The sequence below is a fragment of the Lipophrys pholis genome, assembly GCF_963383615.2.
Source record: "Lipophrys pholis genome assembly, chromosome: 16".
Taxonomy (NCBI): domain Eukaryota; kingdom Metazoa; phylum Chordata; class Actinopteri; order Blenniiformes; family Blenniidae; genus Lipophrys; species Lipophrys pholis.
The window spans coordinates 22,234,904-22,258,906 of NC_137634.1; the positions used below are offsets into that span (position 1 = coordinate 22,234,904).

At 42.1% G+C, this 24,003-nt stretch overlaps 3 protein-coding genes across 3 annotated transcripts; 2 read left to right on the top strand and 1 right to left on the bottom strand.

Moving 5' to 3' along the window:
* The first annotated feature begins 960 nt into the window (after window positions 1-960).
* Window positions 961-4,965, top strand: vtnb (vitronectin b). Its single transcript, XM_080482685.1, has 8 exons — window positions 961-1,158; window positions 1,956-2,072; window positions 2,150-2,380; window positions 3,492-3,631; window positions 3,741-3,897; window positions 4,028-4,186; window positions 4,274-4,597; window positions 4,686-4,965. The coding sequence occupies exons 1-8, from the start codon at window positions 1,095-1,097 to the stop codon at window positions 4,820-4,822; spliced, it is 1,329 nt and encodes a 442-aa protein (XP_080338811.1). The 5' UTR covers window positions 961-1,094; the 3' UTR covers window positions 4,823-4,965.
* Window positions 4,966-6,849: 1,884 nt separating this feature from the next.
* LOC308122079 (uncharacterized protein) lies at window positions 6,850-8,439 on the bottom strand. The gene is made up of 3 exons (XM_080483704.1): window positions 8,106-8,439; window positions 7,821-7,999; window positions 6,850-7,746 (listed from the first exon to the last, which is right to left on the bottom strand). Exons 1-3 carry the CDS (start codon window positions 8,227-8,229, stop codon window positions 7,159-7,161), a joined length of 891 nt encoding a protein of 296 aa, XP_080339830.1. The 5' UTR covers window positions 8,230-8,439; the 3' UTR covers window positions 6,850-7,158.
* Window positions 8,440-12,331: 3,892 nt separating this feature from the next.
* On the top strand, window positions 12,332-23,703 carry LOC308121321 (aldehyde dehydrogenase family 3 member A2-like). Its single transcript, XM_080482498.1, has 11 exons — window positions 12,332-12,452; window positions 13,368-13,530; window positions 14,817-15,048; window positions 18,356-18,441; window positions 18,763-18,971; window positions 20,089-20,206; window positions 20,289-20,430; window positions 20,514-20,680; window positions 20,755-20,854; window positions 22,078-22,316; window positions 23,026-23,703. The coding sequence occupies exons 2-11, from the start codon at window positions 13,369-13,371 to the stop codon at window positions 23,038-23,040; spliced, it is 1,470 nt and encodes a 489-aa protein (XP_080338624.1). The 5' UTR covers window positions 12,332-12,452; window position 13,368; the 3' UTR covers window positions 23,041-23,703.
* Window positions 23,704-24,003: the final 300 nt, after the last annotated feature.

Sequence of the window (24,003 nt, forward strand, 5' to 3'; positions counted from 1 at the left end):
ACCATTATTGATCGTTATGGTTCGTCCTGAGGGAGTTTGGTGTTTTTTTCTGGTGTCTCCATACTCTGTTTAAAAAATGGTGAATGACTCTAATAAATAATAATAATAAAATGTTTACAGTAGTTTTTTCCTGTTTTTAAAAAATAGTGTACAAAACTGTAAAGTTATAGACATTTTCTGTAAATTAACAACCTGACTGTTTTCTTTTAAATATTATTCCAATAATGACAAACTGTTTATTTCTCATTTTTATGTAAAAATTACAGTATTCATGATCTTTTCTGCTCCCTTAAATTAGTCAAATTTATGTTAAATGACAATCATATGTAATAAAGTATGGAGCTTGTGACATAAAGGTTTATGTCCAGACAAACAATGTTTTTTAACGGTAAACTGCAGGTAGATCTTATTAGCTTTAAAATAATAATTGAAGAGACAAAACTCAGTGCCTTTGTAAGAGGATCAATTCCCACTTTTATTTAGTATTTTCTTGTTCCTGTTTCCAGTCTTGTAAGTGTTTGTTTGTTTGTTTGTTTGCTTCCCAAATGTTCCTTGTGTGTAGAAGACCTTCCTGCAGTGGTGCAGTGGTTAGGACGCCTGCTTCTGGTCATGAAAGAGTTCCAGTCTCAAGTTATTCATTGTTTGTTTTAGGTCGGTTTTGTTTGACCGCAAATCAATAGATGGAAACAGCTGCCCCAGTTACAGTGTTTGAGCTCAGATACACTTTCAGTGAAACGACTTCACACTTTAGCAAGTTTTATTATTAAAAGACATTCAGGCAAACTGTCAAATGTACTTACTTTGAATTTACATTTGAATTAAAGGGTTTGCTGCCAGGATAAAAGGATTCAGTGTCCTAAAATGCCCTCATTGTGTCCTGATGTTACTGGAAGAGTCAGGACAGAGATCAACACAGTTTAATGATTATCAGAGCCGAGCGGCCAATCAGGGGTCAGCAGCATCTGAGGGATGACTATTGATCCTCTGCACACGCTAAACTGGGCCACGCACTCAACTGATGCTTCAAATCTGTAAACAAGGGACCAGATTCATCAGTTTTTGTGGGAAAGTTTTTAAATTTTCTGTGAGTGGACATGAGGCCAGTGGTTTTCCTGCTGGGCCTCGTCCTCCTGCTCGACGCCACGCTTGCTGCAGAAGGTACGAGATCCTCTTTTTTGTTTTTTTTAATTGTAAAATACAAAGTGGATAAGACAGATTATTTTGGTTTGAAAGCATCGTAATTGAATATACAAGAGAAATGTATTTTGTTTACCGTGTAAATGTACTTCAATTCAGAGTAATATCTTTTCTCCTCCACTCCGGCAGTATTCCTCATTTCAAACAATTTATACAATGAAACTAACTGAAAAACTAGTAGTATTACGGTTCGTCTCTCATTGTAAAACTGGATTACACATAAACACACTTTTTTTTTACCTGTAATTGACTGTTTTTTGATGTTATATTTCACCGTCATAATCTGAATTTTTCACTTCATCTGGAGTTTTAAACACATGGCACAGTGCTTTAGTGGTTCGCACTATCGTCTCCCACTAAAAGCAGTTTGCTTCTGGACTCTCGTGCAGAGTTTGAATGTTTCCCTTGTAAAATGGCTGATTGAGTCCCGCCCTTTGCCAAAAGGGGAACGAAGATCCATGGATGTTTCCTTGTCTTGATCCTCGGGTCAGCACAGTGGAAATATCCCCGGTTCTTCCAAAGTCCCCCCCGAAAAAATTTATCAAAAACATCGGTTGGGTGAAAACGTATGATTGTGAACTGTGTGACTTTGGGTAAAACTCCTGAGCGGGCTTTCTGCAGAGCTTACTGATAAACACGTTCATCGCATTCACATGCTTCACAAGTCAAAGGAGCGTTTTATTTCCACTCGTTGGTCTAATAGATCCAGTGTGACGTGTTAATGCATGCTGCTTCATGAACTCTACACACTTCCACAGAGACCTGCGCGGACCGCTGCGGCTCCTTCGACCCACAGAAGAAATGTCAGTGTGACTCCAAGTGTCTGTATTATGGAAGCTGCTGCAGCGACTTCTCCACCTTCTGCCCCAAGAAAAGTCAGTATGGCGGCGAAACGTCACGACCTCGCTCCCAACCGGACATTTTTATTCAATCCTAATGCTTCTGCTCTCAGCTCGGGGCGACACCTTCGCTGAGGTCACGGACTCGACGCCGATGTCTGCCGAGTTCCCGACATCCGCCTCCCCGAGGTTGACGTCTGTCCTCCCCACCATCCCGACGCCCCCAACGACTAACGCCACCCAGAGACCTGCACCCACCCTGGAGCCCGACGCCACACCCTGCAGCGGCCGGCCCTTCGATGCCTTCCTGCAGCTGAAAAATGGCTCCATGTATGCGTTCAGAGGTAAACCTGGACCGAAATCCATTTCAGTATGTTTTTTTCTAATTTGTTATCATCAACCTGAGTTTGTTTAAAAGTGTTAAAAACACTGCGTGACACCGTGGAAGAGCTGATACTTGTCTCATTGTGTCGAGTGTCAATGCATTTATAACCCCTTCTTGATTACCAGTCAAAGATTAATCTTATTTAACCACTTTTCAAACCATGAAATCAGAGATTATGTGTCATTTTCTTCAGTTTTCCACTCATCCAACAGATTTTAAGATAACAATAGATTAGCACATAATAGTAAAAAAAAACAAACGTTGGATACAAATGAACTCAAACGATCTGTCGTCTTTCACATTCCACCTTCATATAAATCAAACAGCATTACTTGATCTCAGTCGGGCCGGTGAAACAAATCCATTTTCTCCCTTAGTTTTAATGCTCAAAATAGAAAACTGCAGAAAGTGTAATCCGAACCTTTAATGATGCTAAAATGGTGCAAATAGCAGAGAAAAACTGACTTTTATTTAAATATTGTAGTGTGATTCCAGTCCACGGGCCACACGTTTCACACCCCTGAGGCACTACCCAATTTAAAATAAATCATTTCTGTTAATATTTGAACATTTTCTGATTACAAATGTTGACATATTGCACCTTCAAATGCTCCGGAAAGACTTTGCTTAATTCACTGAAACTGAAAAGATTTATGTGACCATACTACATGAGAAAGAGTCATTTTCTACTTCGGTTTAGTTTAGTTTTAGTATTTTTATTTCACTGTATTTTGCTCCAGAAAGCATCATTAAAATGACATTTATGTTGAAATTGCAGCAATTTTCAGGACTGATTGTTTGGTTTTGTGAAAATATAGACATTTTTAAAATGTCCACGCTTCGCCACAACAGCAAATAAACAAAACCTTTTTAGTTTCAATTAAAAGGTTATCATAGCAGTATTCTACCGGTCCGGTCACTCAGGATGAAATCAGGCTGAATGTGGCCGGTGAATTAAAACGTGTCGGGACACCGCGGCTCTACAACATCAATGCAAAAGCGCGTTATTTAGGATTTTCGGTTCCATAGAAGTCTAATGGTCGTAACCCACTGGCTGCTTTTCCTCTCAGGTGAATATTTCTTCGAGCTGGACGAGACGTCCATTCTTCCCGGTTACCCCAAACTGATCCAGGATGTTTGGGGGATTCCTGGTCCCATCAGCGCTGCGTTCACACGCATCAACTGCCAGGGCAAATCCTACCTGTTCAAGGTACGAGCTTCTGTTTGACGCGAGGATCCAGCGGAGACTGTTGAGATGTTTGTTTTCCGTACTCGCAGCTCATAAATAGTTGTTGTGAACTTCCTGCTTTCTGCCTCAGGGGAATCAGTACTGGAGGTTTGACGGTGACGTCTTGGATCACAACTATCCACGGGACATTATGGTCGGGTTTGATGGCATCCCGGACGATATTGATGCGGCGTTTGCCGTCCCGGCGCCGAATCACCGTGGGAAGGAGAAGGCCTACTTTTTTAAAGGTGAAGGAGAACTTTAGTGTTTCGTGTATTTTCATTGCGCTTGACCTTTTGACCCGACACCTTGACTCGGGAGTTAAATTGTATTTGCAGCTTTCATGTTGGATTTTAAAACGTGAGTTTCTGTCTTCAGGGGACAAGTATTATCAGTATGATTTCAAGCACCAGCCGTCCCACGAGGAGTGTGTTGAAATGAGCAGGTCGTCTCCCTCCGTGCTCTTCACCCGATACACAGACGTCTACTGCGACGACACCTGGGAGGAGTTCTTCACTCGGCTCTTCGGAGGATCCTGTGAGGCCTGTTTTTGTCCGCTGGCTGGTCTGCGTGTCTCACGTCCGATCATCTGCAAACTAAACCTCCTTCTCTCGTCTCCTCCAGCCGGCAGCATCCAGACGGGCCCTCGCCTCATCAGCAGGGACTGGCACGGCGTCCCGGCGCCGGTCGACGCCGCCGCGGTGGGGCCGGTGTACCTGAGCCGTCAGCCCACGCCGTCCCCTCCTGCCCCCACTGCAAGGAGGCGCAGTTTCAAGAGGAGGCCCAGCAAGAAGCGTAAATTCGGAAAGAGAAAGAGTCGCAGTTTGATTGATGGCCTGCTGGATTACGACGACTTTTTTGATTTCTTCGACTACAACTATTACTACGACGAGGTCACCACGCAGGACAAGAGCACCCCCGTTCAAAACGTGTATTTCTTCAAGAAAGGTACGGAATCTGTGCGAGACAAACTGAGTTTAAAACGGAGAACTGAGGTCTTGTAACACTTCCCTTCGTTCTCTCTGTGTGATTTCAGGTAAGTACTACAGAGCATCTCTGCAGACCAAACGTGTGGACGCCGTCAACCCTCCCTACCCACGGTCCATTTCAAAATACTGGCTGGGCTGCGAGCATGAAGATGTGGCCGACCCGTCGAGAGCGGAGAAAAGATGAGCTGAACCTGCGGTTCCAAAGAAAATCTGTAAACAATAATAATGTTACTTCTGTAGGATTATATTCAAGGTCCAAACCCCTCAACTGCACCTTTAAGTGACTGCTGAAGTTATGCATGATTTAATAAACAGATATCAATCCTGTGTTTGCTTAATGCTTCATTACATGGAGGAAAAAACATCGATATCTTGCATTGTTTGGCAAACTATTGCATCCACATTCCTTCTAACCATCGACTTCTGTTTTTACCAAAACAAAGAGTAGAGGATCTTGAAAACAAAAAAAATGTGAAAGCGATTAGCGATGTGACCAGATGAAATTATACCTAAATATACTAGGATTGTTCACTGAATGCATCATGCAGCTCCTGCTACAGTTTAGTTTTAAATAAGAAATGTTACATAACCATAAAATATTGTGTTTTGCAGATATGAAGTATAGTTATTTGAGTTAGTTACTGCAGCCTGTAATCACGTGACTGAAAAAGAAGGCATTAAATTAATATTAAAATATGAAGCAGATATATGTTTTTCATTGCGAAACCAAAGAAATTTCAATTGATCTTTAAACAATAGTGGCACTTTGCAAAATTCTAGATAAGAAGAAATAATGTGCTGTTTACCCAGATCATAGAATAAATTGTTTTTTAAATGTCTTATAAATAAGTCACACTGCCTGAGTTTGGGCCTTAAGTCCAGTATGTACCTCTAGATGTGACACATGAGGATTGTTTTTTCATGTTGTGTATGAAGCAGCGTTTTTCTCCTTGAACAACCTATAGATCTTCATTAATAAAGGTTGTGGCAGAACCTTCTCTCATCTCTTGTTTTCCAAAACATCACAGTGAAACACAACATTCTGATCCCTCATTGTGTAGGTGAAGCGGCGGCAACTCGAGTGTAAGTAAAGTGTATTTACTATCTTCATGCAGTCTTGCAGGCTCAGATTGGTGTTAGATTACTGTATCGTACAGTAATACAGATTTGTACACCTTAATATGTGCATCTACTCTAGTTGTGATACTGGTTTCGCAACAATGGTTAACAAGGAGAAGAAATGCGTGCATGCATGTGTATTTTAAAGGTGCCAAAATTACAAATCTAGTCTCTTTAAACTGCAAATGGATCTTCCTCCCTGTGGCCATCAGACTTTATAGCCTTATAAATAATGTTTTTATCGTCAATCCTCTCTCTATGTATATATCTATTCACTTACAAATGTACAGATTGATATTCACTTGTTTCATTTATTTGATATTCTAATATTCTATTCTACTGATAACCCGTTTTGTTTGGAGCAACACTTTATACATCAAGTATTTTCCTTTCTTTTTTATTGCTGCTTGGTTATCATAGTGTTACGTTTCCATAAATTAATTGTGTATTTTGATTATTTTTGTTGGTCGTTTTTTTGTTGTTGTAGTTTTTACTTTTCTTTTCTTTTCTTTTCTTTTCTTTTCTTTTCTTTTCTTTTCTTTTCTTTTCTTTTAGTTTTGCAGAGAAGTATGGCCCAAATGAAGGAGTTGCGTCATCATCTGCGTACTGACGTTCCCCAGCAGCGTCGATTCTGATTGGCGGAAACGTATCTAACAGGAAGTATGGCGTGACCTGTACGTTCGTACTTCCAGTGACAAACACAGGTATATAACTGTATGATGACTAACGTTATGGACATATAACACGTTTTTATAGACCTGCATATGTACAATTTGTAACCCAGTTTTATATTCTCAATATCTTCCTGTGGAACTGTTTCCAAACAACATTTTCAGTAAATTAATTTTTTAACGTTACTGTCATGTCGTGTTGTCAGGGTTTTGTATGTTTTACAGAACAAATAAAAGAGAGTTAAAGATAAAAGAAGTTGAAATCCAGAGAAGGAAAACCGTGAAATGGCGGAAAAGGCACCGCTGGGATTCGAACCCAGGATCTCCTGTTTACTAGACAGGCGCTTTAACCAACTAAGCCACGGCGCCACGTGATGCTCAGACCGGTAATACCGTTTATAACCAGGCACACAGATACTGTAGGGTTATTTAGTTTTATTCAGTGTAAATTGCAATAATTACATATAGTAATAGTAACGATGATGATGTCAACATGATGTAACAATAGTACCATTTGATACATTTTTGATTCACATTGCCCTTCAGAATTTATAAATACTCTACTCTTAATAATAATGTGGTTTTTGTTTGATGTTTATGGTTATATTTTGTCTGTTTGTTTAAAGCCCTTTGAGCTCCAATGTTTTTTAACTTAAGCTTCATTGAATTTACAACATGGAAGTCGACTTTAAACTTCAATAAATAGCGTGATTAAACTTTAAATATCTACCTAACAGTCCAGATGATAAGCAGTGATGGAGGAAACATCCGGATGTGGCCATGTGGGGTCAGCCAGCAGATCCAGGAGGGGCACATTGGACAGCTCGGTTCTGTTGAGGTTCTGGTGGATCATCTGACCCTGAATCCTCTCTGTCGGTGCTGGATTATCAGCTGCAGACCAACGGCCGCTCACTGTGGGATTTGACCCCTGCGCTTCTCTTAAAACTGCCTCGAAGTCATCTGGTAAGTCCAGTTCACTTGGAAACACATCATAGCAGTGCTGGGCTCTCAGGGTCTGTTGGTAATAGTCTTCCTGAGGCGAACAGGATGGAGATGGGTAAACGGGTGGAGGTGCAGGCACGGGGGTGACCTGTCTGTCCAGGATTGTGGAGAGCCTGGTGGACTGGGGTAAACTTGGAGCCGGGCAGCCTGGAAGAGACGATAGTCCTGGGGTAGGAGGGTGGAAAGGAGCCAGCTCAGGAAACGATGGACTGGATGTGACAGTGAAACCTGGATGGAGGTCTTTGGGGGTCTCGGGCTCTTTTCTGGACGCTTTCTTGCTCTTGAAGTAGCGTGCACGTCGATTTTGAAACCAGACCTGTTGAAACAAGTGGAGGTTAACTACCGAGACACGTGATATTTTACCTTATCAAAAACACACCTCGTGCATACCTGAATCTTAGACTCTGGCAGTCCTGTGATGAAGGAAAGAGTCTCCTTGGTGTGGTTGTCCGGATACTGTGTGGCAGAAAACGTCCTCTCCAGCTGGACCAGCTGCGCTTTGCTGAACGTCGTGCGCTTTCGGCGGCGCTGGACGTCCGAGTGAGTCTTCTGTAGAGCATGCAGCTGCACTGCAGGGAGAAGACAAACTTTCTCTCACCTAGAAACAACACTAGAGTGCATAAACGAAGCAACTTTAGACAATTAGAAACACAAAACGCATGTTGAGTGACTCACCTGTGCTGGAGCTCTGCGCGTAAATATGGTTCTCGGTCATACTCCGGTGTGGTGCAGTCCAGGAATGCCCAGAATAAAACCCAGTGTTCATGGATGCGCCGGTAAAACCCTGCAGATATTCCATTTCGTCCAAGAAGATGTCCTCAACGCCCTCTCTGTGTCTTCTTTAAGACACAGGTTAGAAAGGTTCTTTTTATACAGATACCAAGCAACCCCCCCTTATCCACCCCCCACTTTCGCGCCCCCACCTTCGTGCACACCTCTGTGGATGGTGTCAGTCCTTACAGACGCGTGTGCCTTTGATGTGGTGCGCACCTACTAATGGCTGGTGTCTGTTTGATCATGTATAACCCATCAACGTGCCAGTTTAGACTAGACAGGACTCGTATCAGCCACTGGAAACATTTTACAGCCACGCGCAGCTTGTGGAGAAAATACAGCAGCATCATGTGGCTTCATGTTTAATTTGAATGTCTGTTAGATGAGACATCTTGACTCTCGCTGCATCAGATGTTTTTGTTCATTCATACAGCTCCAATGCATATTTGTACCTGTGTGGTTTGTGCGTCCTGGGTCTGTGGCACATCCTCCGGCTGCCTCCTGGCGCGCCTGTGAAGAAATGTGGAAGTGTATTGAGGTGTTTGGGAGTGTGATGGCAATGTGTGGAGGTGACAAGGCCGGCTACGTTTCTCTCTGTCGCTTGCGTTTCCAGAGGTGGAGACATCAAAAACGCAAAGTCCAGTGCGCAGCCGGTTCCCAGGCGAGTGTCAGACTCACCATGCATGCGCCATGCATGAGGCTGCAAAACTGAAACCCAACAGTCAACATGTGATGAAAACAAAAACATGCATTCATGAAATTAGATTGTTTGGGCTATTTCATGCCAAATTAGGTGTGAAGAGTTTGTTCACATGGTGCAGCAAACAAAACGTACCAAAATCTCCCTGATTGGCTTTAATCCCTCAGCAATACATCAGCTTTAAGACTTTAGATCGAAACCAGGTCACATGTGACTTCTTGTAATCAAACATGTCAATACCTGCTTCACAGAAAACACAAAGTGTTTGAGCAAAGTGTGCCCTCGATTGCTCACCATGGTTCATTAGAAGCATCCACACGGTTCATTTATGCGAAAGGACAGGAGACTTTGAAAACACAAGCATCCAGCAGATGGCAGACTGAGATTAACTATGTTCAAAATCAGAAAGATCTACTAGATTTGCCTTTACAGGGACTTTTGACTCACAGTCAAGGCGCTTAGCATAAGAAAACAACACACCAGTGAAACGTTAACACTGAGAAAGTCAACAGAACAGTAATATAAAGAGAGGAGAGAGGGAAATGAACAAAGTACAAAACTTATGCAGGTCAATAACAATGAATATGTGTAAAGTATTACACACAAGAATAACTTTCAACAACATGAATAGACTGTTCATTTCACAAAGATATACTCTGAAATAGGAAAACTTTGCAAAATTAATGAAATTATATGAGTCCTTTTGGATTATGGAGAGATTTATGTCAGTCCAAGTGCTTCAATAAAAACAGAGTCTACTTTTATAGGACAATAATATCGGTGAAAGATACTGAACTTACAGCTCAAAGTTTGTTAAAAATAAGAACAACAAAACTCAGTTATGCAAGAAAAAGATTGACAAAGTAATATTTGGGTGGTTGGTGCTGATAAAACTGGAAAAAACTAAAATTATGCTTTTTTTAAGCATCAGTATATGCCATAATTTCCCTTTTCAACCAATCAATACATACAGGTTCATAAGTGCAATGTAACAAAGAATGACATCCTTAATTAACACAGTGGTACAAGACCTTGCCAGGAGAAATGTTAAAGAAATTAAATGTTTTACACACCACTTTGAAGTTTGTGTTGTGTAAAACATTTAATTTAAAAAGTGAATATGATATTTGATTGCAAGGTTTTATTCCTCATCCATCACAAACTGAGGGACAGTGAAAAAGTGAAAACACTAATTATATACACTCATATAATTAAATACAGTAATTGTGTGCATTGAAAGTGCAGTAAAATGTTTTGCTTCACAGGCATCATGAACCATACAGAATGAGGGGTGTCACATGCAGCTCAGTTTCATCTTGAGTGGCCTGGACTGGTAAAATAGTGCCATAATAACATCTAAAGTAAAACTATAAAGTATTTTCTATTGTTGTGGGGCAGAGTATACCTGATGAAAATGTCAATATTTTCACAAAACCAAACTTTTACTCTCGTACTTGACCACAATCTCACCATAAAGCCAATTTAAATGCAACTTTCTGGTGCAACATACAGTGAAATGTCACAAAACACTTCTCCTATGAGCTGGTACATTATGCAATTTTTTACAAACTCACACAGAATGGCTGGATTAGAGCCTCTCGTGGGCTGGTTTTGACCCACGGGCCTTATGTTTGACACCCCTGGCATGGAGGATGGATCTTATGGAAGAAGTGGGTTTATGCTTCCAATGAAACTTAAGAAAATCTGTGATGAAGAGCAGTGATGGGATCAATTGAGTAAGTTTTATTAACAGTTATAACTGTTTGAAATGGAAAATACCTTCAAAGACAGACAAAATGTGACACAAAAGAAGATTAAACTCCAGTAAAGAGACTTTTAAGGCCAAACACACATTCCTCTCATTGGCTGCAGCTCAAACTGTGTTTCTCTCCCTTAAATAAACCCACAATACACAAGCTGTCCTCCTGCCTGTGTGTCAACACTTCACTTTCTACCTCAGCAGCTCAGGTGTGCACACAGAGGAACCGGCCGCTGCCGTGTGTCCACACTCCTCTGCTCGACACCGGCGTGTGAATGACGCTCTGCCCTCCTCTCCTGCCACCTCCGCCTCGATCCTTCCTCAGCAATACACAAACAGCCGCTCGGCCTCCTGTTTGATGTGGAAACTTCAGTCCACATTTCCTGTCAGCCAGAGAGACAGAGAGAGAGAGAGAGAGAGAGAGAGAGAGAGAGAGAGAGAGAGAGAGGGAGCTGCATGGCCGGAGTGGAGGGGATTCTGCTCCCTGCTCGTGGCCTGAGATGTAGGAGCTGAGTGTGATTCCAGCTCGGCCCTGGATGAAAGAGGGAAACCAGGAGGAGTGATTCACTTCTCCGAGGAGAAGGAGAGAGAGGAATCCTAAAGTCAGAAAACGTTTTAGTCGTAGATTGTTCGGCTTGTGTGGTTCACTGTTTGGTTGTTGAGTGGAGGTAAAGTGCACAGAGACGAGGCGGAACAAAGCCGAGGCCCAGAATGTCCTGGATTCTTTCCTCCCGAATGAAACGCTCTGCACTGTTTGTGTTGTTGCTATTGTGATGCTTTCCTGGCGAGGCCTCCATTGTGTGATATGAACTCAGCTCTGCTTTGCACCACTGTAGGAATAAACAATCTGAGGACAGAGTAGAACTCCTGAGGAGGAATCCAGGATTTCCAGGAACGCCAGACTGGATCTTTATGTCACACGGGGATGAGATTTAAAGCTGCCGTGTGACCGCTGGCCTCCCATAAACGAAGGATTCATCCACAGTGGGAGTCTGAAGACATATGTATCTTACATAATTAATATATATTCTATCATTATTTTGATTTACCACACTGGAATATCACATTTTTCTATTTCTTTTTGTTGAGTATTGCAAATTCGTGTATATAATGAAAACACATTTTGAAAAACTATTATAAAGTACTGCAAATGAGTAAAATCTAAGCATAGCATCAACATGACACATCAGATAAGGGCTCAGTACTAATACATAATATATAACCTCTGTCCATTATCTGAATTCCTTTTTAATGTTCCTCAGTTGAAACAAACTGCATCATGTGATCTTTGATACTTCTGTTATTGATATCTCCTGTCTGGACCTTGTCAGAGAAGTATGTGTGTAATCTTATGAGGTATTTGTTACAAAAAAGGCCGACACATCGTGCTGCGTCAACACTTTACTACTCTGCAGCTGCGCAGTCAGTTTGTCCATTTTAATAATCTATTTCAATTTTCGGAATATTCTGGAATCCAAACTTTGTGTGTGTGTGTGTGTGTGTGTGTGTGTGTGTGTGTGTGTGTGTGTGTGTGTGTGTGTGTGTGTGTGTGTGTGTGTGTGTGTGTGTGGTTGCCGGGGCTCTCTGGAGCCCCTCCAGGCCGCGGAGCAGCACCGTCCTCCGGCCCGGGGCGGAGCGTACACTCCCCCCGTGTGGGAGTGACCTAACGGGGGGAAGGAGGCCCGGCTCTCCCGCTGTCATCGTGGTCGATGCTCCTCTGCTGCGCTGTTCTCTCACCACCGAGAAGGAGGAAGATCCGGAGACTTTAAAAACATCTGAAATCATAAAGGTAGGACGGAAGGATCCGGATGTTTTATTGTTACGCTCCGTTACGTTACCAGAGAAACGCGCTCCGAGCTGCGCAACGACGAAAACCCGTAATAACACCAAAAACACATCCAACAGACCGATCTGATCAGGCTGATTACATGTCAGAATACAAACTACTGCAGTTTGTTATGTAATATAGATCCGCTTTGCTTTGGGGGATTCCGGATGTTGAATCATCGCACTTTTACTTCTCTGCGCCTTTAACGCAAAGCTTTACGCACAAACCGACAACACAAAGACACAAATAGAGAAACAAGCTGCCTCAGTCAAGGGATCAGGACGTTTGAATGTAAACTGTATGTGTGTGTACATTGTCAACAGTGTTACTTTAGTTAAATCATGTACACGAGTTATACAACACCTCAGGGTACTTGTAAACAGAGAATCCAAAGTATCCCGAAGGCAGAGTCTGTGCAATTATTTGTCTATTATTGCAGCGAGCAGGCACACTCCTCGGATTAAGGTGGAGTTCATTAAAACAAGATAAAACAGGCGTATCTTTTCACCCTTGATCATTATCTATAATCCAGCACAGTGTTGGTGATACATCTAAAAATACTAAAATATATTCTAACATAATGGACTTTAGAATATCTGCTTCATTCAGAAAATATGTGTTATTTATTATTGTCTGATGTATTTGTCCATATAGAGATGTGATTTTTTTTTTTTTAAATAAATGTCTTTGTTTAATCCATTCGGTAGGTCAATTTTCTCAAAACAACTCAAAGTTTATGGTCCGTAGAGCTTCGATCATTTACTTCATGTTGTATCAGAAGCCTCAAGAGTTGAAGATATGGAAACCTTCTAACTCTAATCGGTGATTACTGACATAACATTGTAGTAGAAGTTATGTGTGACGTTGTGTATGCAGGATGTCTCGGGGTCAGGAGGCAGTCGCTCGGGCCAGGAAGGCCTTCGAGACGGGCCGGTCCAAATGTCTGGAGCACCGAATCCGCCAGCTTAAGAACATGCAGAGGTTGTTCTCAGAGAGGCAGACGGAGATCGCAGAGGCCATGAAGAAAGACCTGAACAAGGTGAGTCCGCAGTGAAAACAACAAGACTCAATAATGTTTCTCCTATTAGAAAGTAGTTTGATAAAAGGATAAAAGATTGTTTCGTCAAAGAAGCTAAATGAATCATTACATTTGAAACAAAAATAACAGCCAATATTTTAAAGAAAGACTACAAGGAGGAACAAAAACTAATAACTGATTCAATAGAATGAATAATAATAATTTCTGTCAAGAATTGAACAAAAAGAATAACTGGTCTAAATAATACGGTAAAAACAATATATTAGTGAATCTGGATGGATGGATGGATGTTTGACTGGATGGATGGATGGATGGATGGATGGATGGATGTTTGGATGGATGGATGGATGGATGGATGGATGGATGTTTGGATGGATGGATGTTTGACTGGATGGATGGATGGATGGATGGATTGATTGATAATGGATGGATGTTCGGATGGATGTTTGGATGGATGGATGGATGATGGATGGATTGATTGATAATGGATGGATGTTTGGATGGATGGATGGATGGATGGATGGATGAATGGATAGATGGATAAATGGATGGATGGATGGATGTTTGACTGGATGGATTGATGATTGGATGGATGGATTGATAATGGATGGATGTTTGAATGGATGGATAATGGATTGATAATGGATGGATGATGGATGGATGGATGGATGGATGGATGGATGGATGAATGAATGAATGAATGAATGAATGAATGAATGAATGAATGGATGAATGGATGGATGGATGTTTGACTGGATGGGTGGATGATTGGATGGATGGATTGATTGATAATGGATGGATGGATTGATAATGGATGGATGAATGAATGAATGAATGAATGGATGGATGGATGGATGGATGGATGGATGGATGGATGGATGGATGGATGTTTGACTGGATGGATGGATGATTGGATGGATGGATTGATTGATAATGGATGGATGGACGATTGGATGGATGGATTGATAATGGATGGATGATGGATGGATGAGTGGATGGATGGATGGATGGATGGATGGATGGGTGGATGGATGGATGGATGGATGGATGGATGGATGGATGATTGGATGGATGGATGGATGGATGGATGCAGTTTGTCAAAATGTCACCACACCTACAAAAATCCACATCAGTATAAAAACAGCTGATTTCTTTGTTGTTGCCGAAGCTGAGAAAAGCTTCATCAATGCCAAAGCGACAGATTCGCTCGATACACTCAAAAGTTTAGACGTCGTCCACCTGAGAAAAGCCGCCGTGAGCAGGACTAACATGGCCGCCGTCCTCAGAGCGACGTGGGCACGCAGCTTTACGAGATCCTGGGGCTGGAGGGGGAACTCAACATGGCCATCAGCAAGCTGAAGGAGTGGGCCGCCCCGCGGGCCGTGGAGAAGAACCTGCTGACCATCTCGGACACCGTCTACGTCCACCCGGAGCCGCTGGGCGTGGTGCTGGTCATCGGGGCCTGGAACTACCCCTGGGCCGTCACCATCCAGCCGCTCATCGGAGCCATCGCTGCCGGTAAAGCAACTCGCCGCTCAAACTAGCTGATGAAGTGAAAACATTTCTAGAGGTGTTATAATGTAGTATCAAGTATGAGTTTGTACGTAATATCTTGAAATACAGTAAACCAACTTGAGGTTTATTACTGAAAATGTTCACATACTTCAGTCGGCGTGCCTCATGGATGAAGTATATCTGAATTCTCAATGAAATCATTCAAAACATTTCACATCTGCTCTATAAGTGAAATCCATTCACATCCAAAATGTGACTTTTTTATAATGAGACATAAGGAAATCAACCAATCGGCTCATAGAAGCTTGCAAGTATTGTGAGTCTTGGATCCAGATTCTTTAATCTGTCATCACAGTTTTATCTTCGATGATCATCGCAGAAGCTGAGGTTTGATCATTAACAGCCGAATCAGCATAAATCATGCATATTTGTGTTTTTAAGAAGGAAATGTTTGTGTTTTGAGTTGCATGAATCAGCAGTTTGCAGCGTGACTCATCATCCTGGCTCCACTGTTCTGTACAAGCCGTTATTCAGACTAATGAGCTGCTTTGTCTTGTCGTCGTAGCTGCTTCACTTCCCCTTTCAGACTCCATGTCGACCCGTTCCCTTTCTTTCCTCCCGGCTTGAGATCAGTGGGTCAAAGGTCACTCTGTGGACTCTGCACTGCTATAATGTGAGCAGAGTTTTGAAGATTAACAGTTGGAGTCACAGTAAAAAACAAACGTTTGTCAGGCTCACTCAATGAGGAAATTATGTCTTGTTGTCACTATTTTTATGAGCTCCTGTTGCTCTGCGTCATTACATCTATAGATCACAACAATAAAGAAAAAAAAAGACCATTTAGAATTTCCGGGCCGGCAGAGCTCCTGGCCGTTCGGCCTCATGATGCTCAGGTCTGCTTCAGGGTTTGTTTTGTCTTCTATTGTTGGAGTTTTTGCATGTTTATGGGCTTGTGGCCACGCTGTGTGACGTCATTCAGCTTTGAGCTCATGAATAATGAATTTATGGGTTTAAAGCTTCTCCTAAATAAATGGCCCTCGTGAGCTTCCGTAGAATGTCTGATTGCTTTGTGATGCAGAGGTCAGCTCTCTCTCTTCCTGAATAACACAACAATGCAGCCGTTTCAAAAGATGTTTTGCATGAAGGGTGCGAACTCATTTCAGCTCGCGGGTCACACGCAGCCCAAATTCATCTTAAGTAGGTCGAACTGGTATAATAGTGCCATAATAACCTTAAGATTTAAACTTTTTCTTTGTTTTGGTGCAGAAGATCCGTTTTAAAAATGTCAATATTTTTCCAAATCCAAACAATTAATACCAAAAAACGACTGAAATCTCAATGATGCAAACTACAGTGAAATGTCAAAACACTTCTATAACTGTTGCATTATGGGTGTTTTTACAAACTCACCCTGACAGCATGGCTTCGGGAATAATTCTAGTTTGCAAGCTTCATGGCAGCGTCACTGATATCTCTGCTTTACTACTCAATCTGACAACATTTGATGAAAAAAACCCACAGAAACAAACTACTTAAATGTATTTATTAACTTTATGCAAAATCTAAGAGCCTCTCCAACACTCATGACCACAAGCGTATTCATCTACTTTGTGTGTTAAATATTGTCCGGGTGAACCCTGCTTGTGTTTGTGCAGCAGAGACTTCGCTCTTTGCTCCACCAACAATATCAGATGTTACTCAACAGCAGGTCAGAAGTCCTTCTGATTTTCTCCCAGATAGAGAAAAATAACTTAAGTTCAGGTGAAAGGCGACGGGCATCACCATCAATCTGCTGAGTTACGTAAGAGCAACAAGTTTAGAGGTTTTCAGTGTCGGAAAAAACGAATGATCTGGAGTGGAGCTACTTTATTAATTATTAATAGATTGTTAAAAGATGTTGGTGAAAAAAGGATACAACAAAAGTGTATAAACAAATTACGTTACAGTTTGTGGAAACAGTTCAAACGAGGTCGGCAGCAATCAGAGCTTAAACCCATTAAGCAGTAAACTGAGATAAAGGTGACGAATCAGAGAGCAGGTGTGTGAGTCACAGAATCTCAACTGTGTTCATAATTTTAACTAGTTTTTCTATTCAACTTTCTATAGATTACAGACCCGAATGCCCGCTGCCTGAGGCCCCGTTTACACGACAACGAATTAGAGTGTATCCGCAAAACTTTCTTCACTTTTGGGGGGGTCCGTTTACACGGCACCAGTTTGCGGATGCACTGTATCCACAAAGTTTTTAATCCGGCTCCCAAGGTGGAAAGATTCTTTCACGGCGCAAATCCCTCCTGCGGAGACTGCTCGGAGGCAACAGAGCCTGCGACTGCGCATGCACATCTCCCCCTCCCTCCTGCTCATCCAGTTGTAAACAAACATGGCGGCCGCGTAGTGGTACGACCCGCGGTCCTTATTCTAGTTCTATCGTCCAGATCAGTAGTTTAATAGTTGAGACTCACCCTGATAGCCTCCGATGTGTCCATGCGGATGTCAGGTTCTCTCCATTTTCTTCATGTTTATAGTGTATTGTTCTCTGCACACACGCCTGTGTAGTTTCATAACAAAATCAAGCAACAGCGCCCTCCTGTGGCCCGGCATACTAACTACACCGTTGTCTCTGTGTCCGCTACTGCAGTGTAAACGCCCCCACTATTTTTTTTGCGGATAAGGTGTTGTCACGTGAAACGTTGTCGCGTAAACAGGGCCTCAGTCAACATATTTCATTTAGCATTTATCCTTGAAAAAACCTGAACGAAAAGCAGCAATCAGTGAAATCAAGTTGTTGTACGAGTGAGTTGTTGAGGAGAAATTCCTCCTCCGAAAAATCCACATCTTACTTTTCTAAAAAAAAAAAAATTCTTAAAAAAAAAACAGTCAAAGATTTTTTTTATATACAGTATATATAAATTCCTTTTAGTAAAAGCAGTGAAAAACAAAAGTATTTACAGCTAATGGAGGCTCTGGAGGATTTGACTAAAGCTCCTCTTTTATTATATTTTTTCTTACTTTCACCTCAAATGTCCCGGGTGTCTCGACCCAGTTGAACTTTAGTGGCGAAAATGAAAACCACAAAGATGCCGAACATTTTTGAAAGTTTTACATTTCAGTAATGTGTATCTTACTAACTGTGTTACACACTGAAACAAGATTACATCACATCTTGATGCAGTGTTCGTGTCTCGATAGGAAAAAAAACCCTCACACTTATTATTTTTCCTTCACTTCAGACTTTATTTATCACACTTTATCAGCTCCTGCACATAATCACTACGTGTTCTTGAATGTTTCTTTCCGATCGGTCTCACAGGCAATGCAGCCGTGATTAAACCCTCCGAGGTCTCTGCTCACACGGCCAAAGTGATGGAGGAGCTGCTGCCGCTTTATATCGACAAAGTAAGTCACACCTAGAAAATAGAACCAAAAACCAGTGAAGCACACATTTATACTTTGCATTTAAACTTAACAAAACTTGTGATGCATCAGCGTTAACATGCGTTTCTGGATCAATCTGGAGTCACTATGTTTTAAATCCTGTCATCTCTGAATTCAAGAGAAACTCAAATGTAACAAACACTAAAAAACTGATACATGGAAAAGTTCGTTTTTTAATTTTTTATCTGCAGCAACTGAAACATTCATGAACGTCACAAAGTTAAGAGTTGAACCGTCCTTGTGCTTGAAGGACTTTGGTCACTGCTTGTTTCTGTGTTTCAGGAGCTTTACCCCGTGGTGACGGGAGGCGTGCCGGAGACCCAGGAGCTGCTGCAGCTGAGGTTCGACCACATCTTCTACACCGGCAGCAGCCCGGTGGGCAAGGTCATCATGGAGGCGGCGGCGAAAAACCTGACGCCCGTCACCCTGGAGCTGGGCGGCAAGAGTCCCTGCTACATCGACAAGAACTGCGACATCACCATCGCCTGCAGGTCAGAGTCGCCGCCGTCCGACTGTAAGTTAAGATCTGGCCGCTTGCGTGACGTCAACATGCGTCTGTCACCACGGCAACAAAGAAGTTATAAAGCATTAAACTAAGAAACTCGATTCATGACACGTTCATTTCTTCCACAACATTAAAAGGTTTCACTGTTTCTCCAGCGAGATCGACCTCAAGTAGATAAACCCTTAGGACAGGGGCGTCCAACATCAGGCCCTCAAGAGGCTCTAACGCCAAACCACCGAGACAGTTGTTACAAATTTCTATTTGTCCTGAAGGCTAACAAACTAGCATTAGCCTCAAAGCCATGTGTTCAGGGTGAGTTTGTAAAAACACCCATGATGCAACAGCCAGAGGAGATTTTAAACAGTTCACTATATTCTGCACCAGAAAGCTTCATTAAAATTGCCTTTATGTTGAAATTGTGGTCATTTTCTGTAGTAATTGTTTATTTTTGTGAAAACTATTGATATTTCATCACGTGTCCTCTGCGCCGCAACAAAGAAAAACTTTAAAGTTGAAATATAAAACTTATTACAGCACTATTTCACCGGTCCGGCTCACTCGAGATGAAATAGTTCTGTATGTGTCCCCTGAACTCAGGCCCTGTCCACACGAGCCAAAACGGTCTTTGAAAGTTTCCCGTCCACACGGCGCCACGAGAAAGACTCAAAACAATGTAGTGCATATGCCAGGCTTATAGGTGGCGCTGTAGCTCTGCCATAGAAATGCACCAAAAGCAGAGAGAAAGACAGAGCATTAAAAACATTCTCATATTTGAGAAATCCAACATCTGGCCTTATTGAAGCCACGAGCATGCAGTCCGCCATTGTTGTTGTTAAGTGATGTCACGGGGTCACCGGGTTAAGAGGTGGGGTGATGACATCACCGTTTTAAGCAGTCTTACTTATCCACACCGCAAAGCCGAGGCGGCGTTTCCAGGTTTCCTCAGTGGAGCCTCTTTTCAAAACAACCAGATTTCAGGCTCCGAAAACGCGGCGCCGTGCGGACGATCGGACAAAACCGAAATGGCGCTGTCGTGTGGACAGGGGCTGAGATGTGCTTGACACGCCTTGTTTGCCATCCCTCATGTTGACTCTACCATGTAGGCGTGTCGCCTGGGGAAAATACACCAACTGTGGTCAGACCTGCATCGCCCCGGACTACGTCCTGTGTGAGCCCGGCATCCAGGACCGCGTCATCGCTGAGGTCAAGAAGGCCGTGGAGGTACCGGCTCGGAGATCTTTGTGTTATTATCTCGATTTCTTTCTGGGTCGATTTATCTTTCTTCTCCAAACTCTTTCTCTAGGAGTTTTACACAGAGAACCCAAAGACCTGCCCCGACTACGGACGCATCATCAGCCAGCGCCACTTCAAGAGGATCATGGCCCTGATGGAGGACAGCAGCGTGGCGGCGGGAGGAGACCACGACGAGTCGGACTGCTACATCGGTAACGCTGCCATTTCCCCCGTGAAAACTCAAGATCCTGACGGCCAGCAGTGGTTGTCAGTTGATGAGCTGTGTCGTGTTTAGCTCCCACCATCCTGCGAGACGTGAAGCCAGAAGCAAAGGTGATGCAGGAGGAGATCTTCGGACCGCTGCTTCCTATCATCTCCATCAGCGGCATCGAGGAAGCCATCAAGTTCATCAACAAGAGAGAGAAGCCTCTGGCCCTCTACATCTTCTCACAAGACGACAAGGTAGGAATCCACGGCGCCACAGAGCAACGCGGATCCAAACTCGGCCTGATTTCTTTTCTCTTGGCTCTTTACAGTTGATAAAGAAAATGAGAGACGAGACTTCCAGCGGAGGACTGCTGGCCAACGACTGCCTGGTTCATTATTCGGTCAGCTCTCTGCCTTTTGGAGGAGTGGGTGAGTACACACAGGGATCAAAGTGCAGCTTTATCTTAATTTACTCATTACTCACACACAAAAGGGTTGAGTAGAAAGACTATTTTGGTCAAGCAAGGAATGTAATGGCGCCCTCTAGTGTACAACTACAGTCATATCGTAGAAAAACACAGAAACTATCGCCATAATTCTTTAAAGGAATTTTCTAAGCGAATGATCATAATTTATTTTGTCTATAAATTTCAAACTTACATATAAAAGTCGGAAACAATTTGACAAACCTCTTCTGCAGAAATCGCCAGTCAAAGCGGATGGGATGGGAATTTGGTGAAAATGGGAGCACGAACACAAAAAGCGATTCAAAACGTGTGGAAAATTCAGAAAGAGTGTGCTTTGAATTTTGTTAATGATTCGGCAAATTCATTCTGCAGAAATCACATATAACTGTGGAAAATTTTCCAGTCAAATCAGACTTTAGTAAAAAAAAAAAACACAAATTAGTGGGGATACTATTTTTCAGTTTATTTATTTATCAGGGACAGTCTAATATACATAGAAAAAAATCTGATGTGTTGCACATAGAGTATATAGCTCGACACTAATTTGCAACTCTCGTCCCTGGAAGGGCTTTTCAGAGGGTAAAAGAGGAAACAACAGTACATACAACACCAAGATACATCAGACAAGCAGCAATACTCAGAATACACAGAGTAAATATCTGATTCACAACTCCATGTTATCATAAAACACATTCCCTCCCTCCCTCCCTGCCTCATTCCCTGGGTTAGGACACATTCCCTCCCTCTCTCCTTCCTTCCTTCCCTCATTCACTCATTCACTACAATAAAACACATTCCCGCCCTCCCTCCCTCACTACAATAAAACACATTTCCACCCTCCATTCCTCCTTCACTACAGTAAAACACAGATCCTGTAGACATAGTAGTATTTCATAAGTGGGTACATTCTTGTCTTGGTTTCAGACAGTTTTTGACCTTTGAGGTCAGCAGCGAGCTGCAAGCAAACACAAAATTCCATCTGAAATGTTCATATTACACTCATTTTCAAAACGTCTCTCCAAGGTGCGATGTGTAATGAAATGTAAGGATTAATGTGAATGAGGCTCCAACACTAACCAACCTTCAGTTTGTGATTTCATGCAGCAAGTTGTCCCATCACTGACGGTCCGTGTTTATTCCTGCTCATATATTGCTTTCCCACGTACGGCTTCCTTCTCCGCACAGGAAACAGCGGTATGGGCTGCTACCACGGCAAGTACACCTTCGACCAGCTGAGCCACCACCGCAGCTGCCTCATCAAGCAGCTGAAGATGGAGGGCGTGAACAGCATGCGCTACCCGCCGCACACGCTCAAGAAGCTGGGCTGGGCGCGCTTCTTCATCCTGAAGAACGTGGACCTGGGCTGGTTGGGCCGCATGGCGCTCCTGGCCGTGCTCGCCGTGGTGGCCGCTGTGGCGCTACAGGTGAGAATTTTTTTTTTTTTTAGTTTTACCAATTATTTTAAAACTTATTTATTTATTTATCTATCTATCTATCTATCTATCTATCTATCTATCTATCTATCTATCTATCTATCTATCTATCTATCTATCTATCTATCTATCTATCTATCTATTCCAAAAGACATACAAACTACAGTACAAAAAGAAATCAAACAGGGGAAACAAGTGTTTATACTAATCGATACTTCATTTAATGTCATTGAATATTTTTTTCAAGTTTTAATTCATAGAATTCAGAAACATTTTTTCATTAATTTTATATAGATTTTGAACATGAATAAAACAGATAATAATAATAAAAGCAACACGAGAAAATCAAGAACATAAAAGCACTTCATCATGCTTTAAAAAAATAAAGTGGAAAGAAGCACAAATGTTCACATTAAATCCTTATCTATACCAGATAGTTGCCGTGAGAGTAGAATTTCAAATATGCCTTCATTAGATGTCTAGAAATGCAAATATTTAGGAATTCAATGTGTGAAAAAGATATGTAACATATCAAGAAAGAGCAGTAAGACATTGACTCACTACTGCCACCTAAGGCACGGATGTGGTATTACTCGATTCCTCCATACTGCACCATTAACAATACACAAAGTCAATAAAAACAATCCAGATGTGACGATAGAAAATCCTCTAACTCCTTCTCGTCTGTTTTCTTTTCCAGAGGTTTTGGCAGTGAAGACGTTCGGCTCATCGGTGACGCATGAATCAAATCAGCCTCCAATAATTTTAGTCTAATAATTCAGATGTTGCCTTAAAAATCCGTTTCAATCATAGTTTGAGGAAAAGTTTTACCTCATGAAGGTGATTAACACACACATGAAGCTTTTACATTTCCATGTAGTCCTATTACATTTCTCTGCCATTAATAAGAACGGTTTTTATGTAACGCAGAAGGTGTTTTTTTTAATGAAGTAGCACATTTCAGTGTGTTTGTAGCATTGACGCAGCAACGAATGTTCACGTTTAAGGTCGGGAAGGTGAAGTTAGTGCCTCTTGATTTTCCACTTCATTTCAACCCCAAACTTCAACTTGAAGTTCATCCTGAAGGTTTTAATTTTTTCTTTCATTCCTGCACAAAGAACTTTGTTTTTCTGTCTTTTCTGGCATTTCAGTGTGTTTTGGTCCGAGTTTTTTCAATTTGTGAGTCGAGTTCCGACTCAAACCGCATCGTATGAAGGAGACTTCTCAACACGTCAGAAAGCTTTTTAAACCGTTTCTGTTGAATGAGTCCAGATTCAATGTGTTTTCCTTATCAAACTGTTAAATCTTCACAGGTATGTAATTATCAACTTATCAATTAATACAGTTGTATTTCTATATTAAATATATTCCTACATTCGTCCGTGTGTGGTTTGAGTTTGTTTTGTAGTTGGGGTTTTTATATATATATATATATACGGTATATAAATCTAATACTTTAATCGTAAACACTGAATAGTGAAGTTTTTGCTCAGTCACCTTTCCCCGGCTCTCTCTCTCACACACACACACACACACACACACACACACACACACACACACACACACACACACACACACACACACACACACACACACACACACACACACACACACACCCCTCCTCTCCCTCCTTCCTTCAAATGCTGCTCGGGCTCGGTGTGTGTGTGTGAAGGCGGCT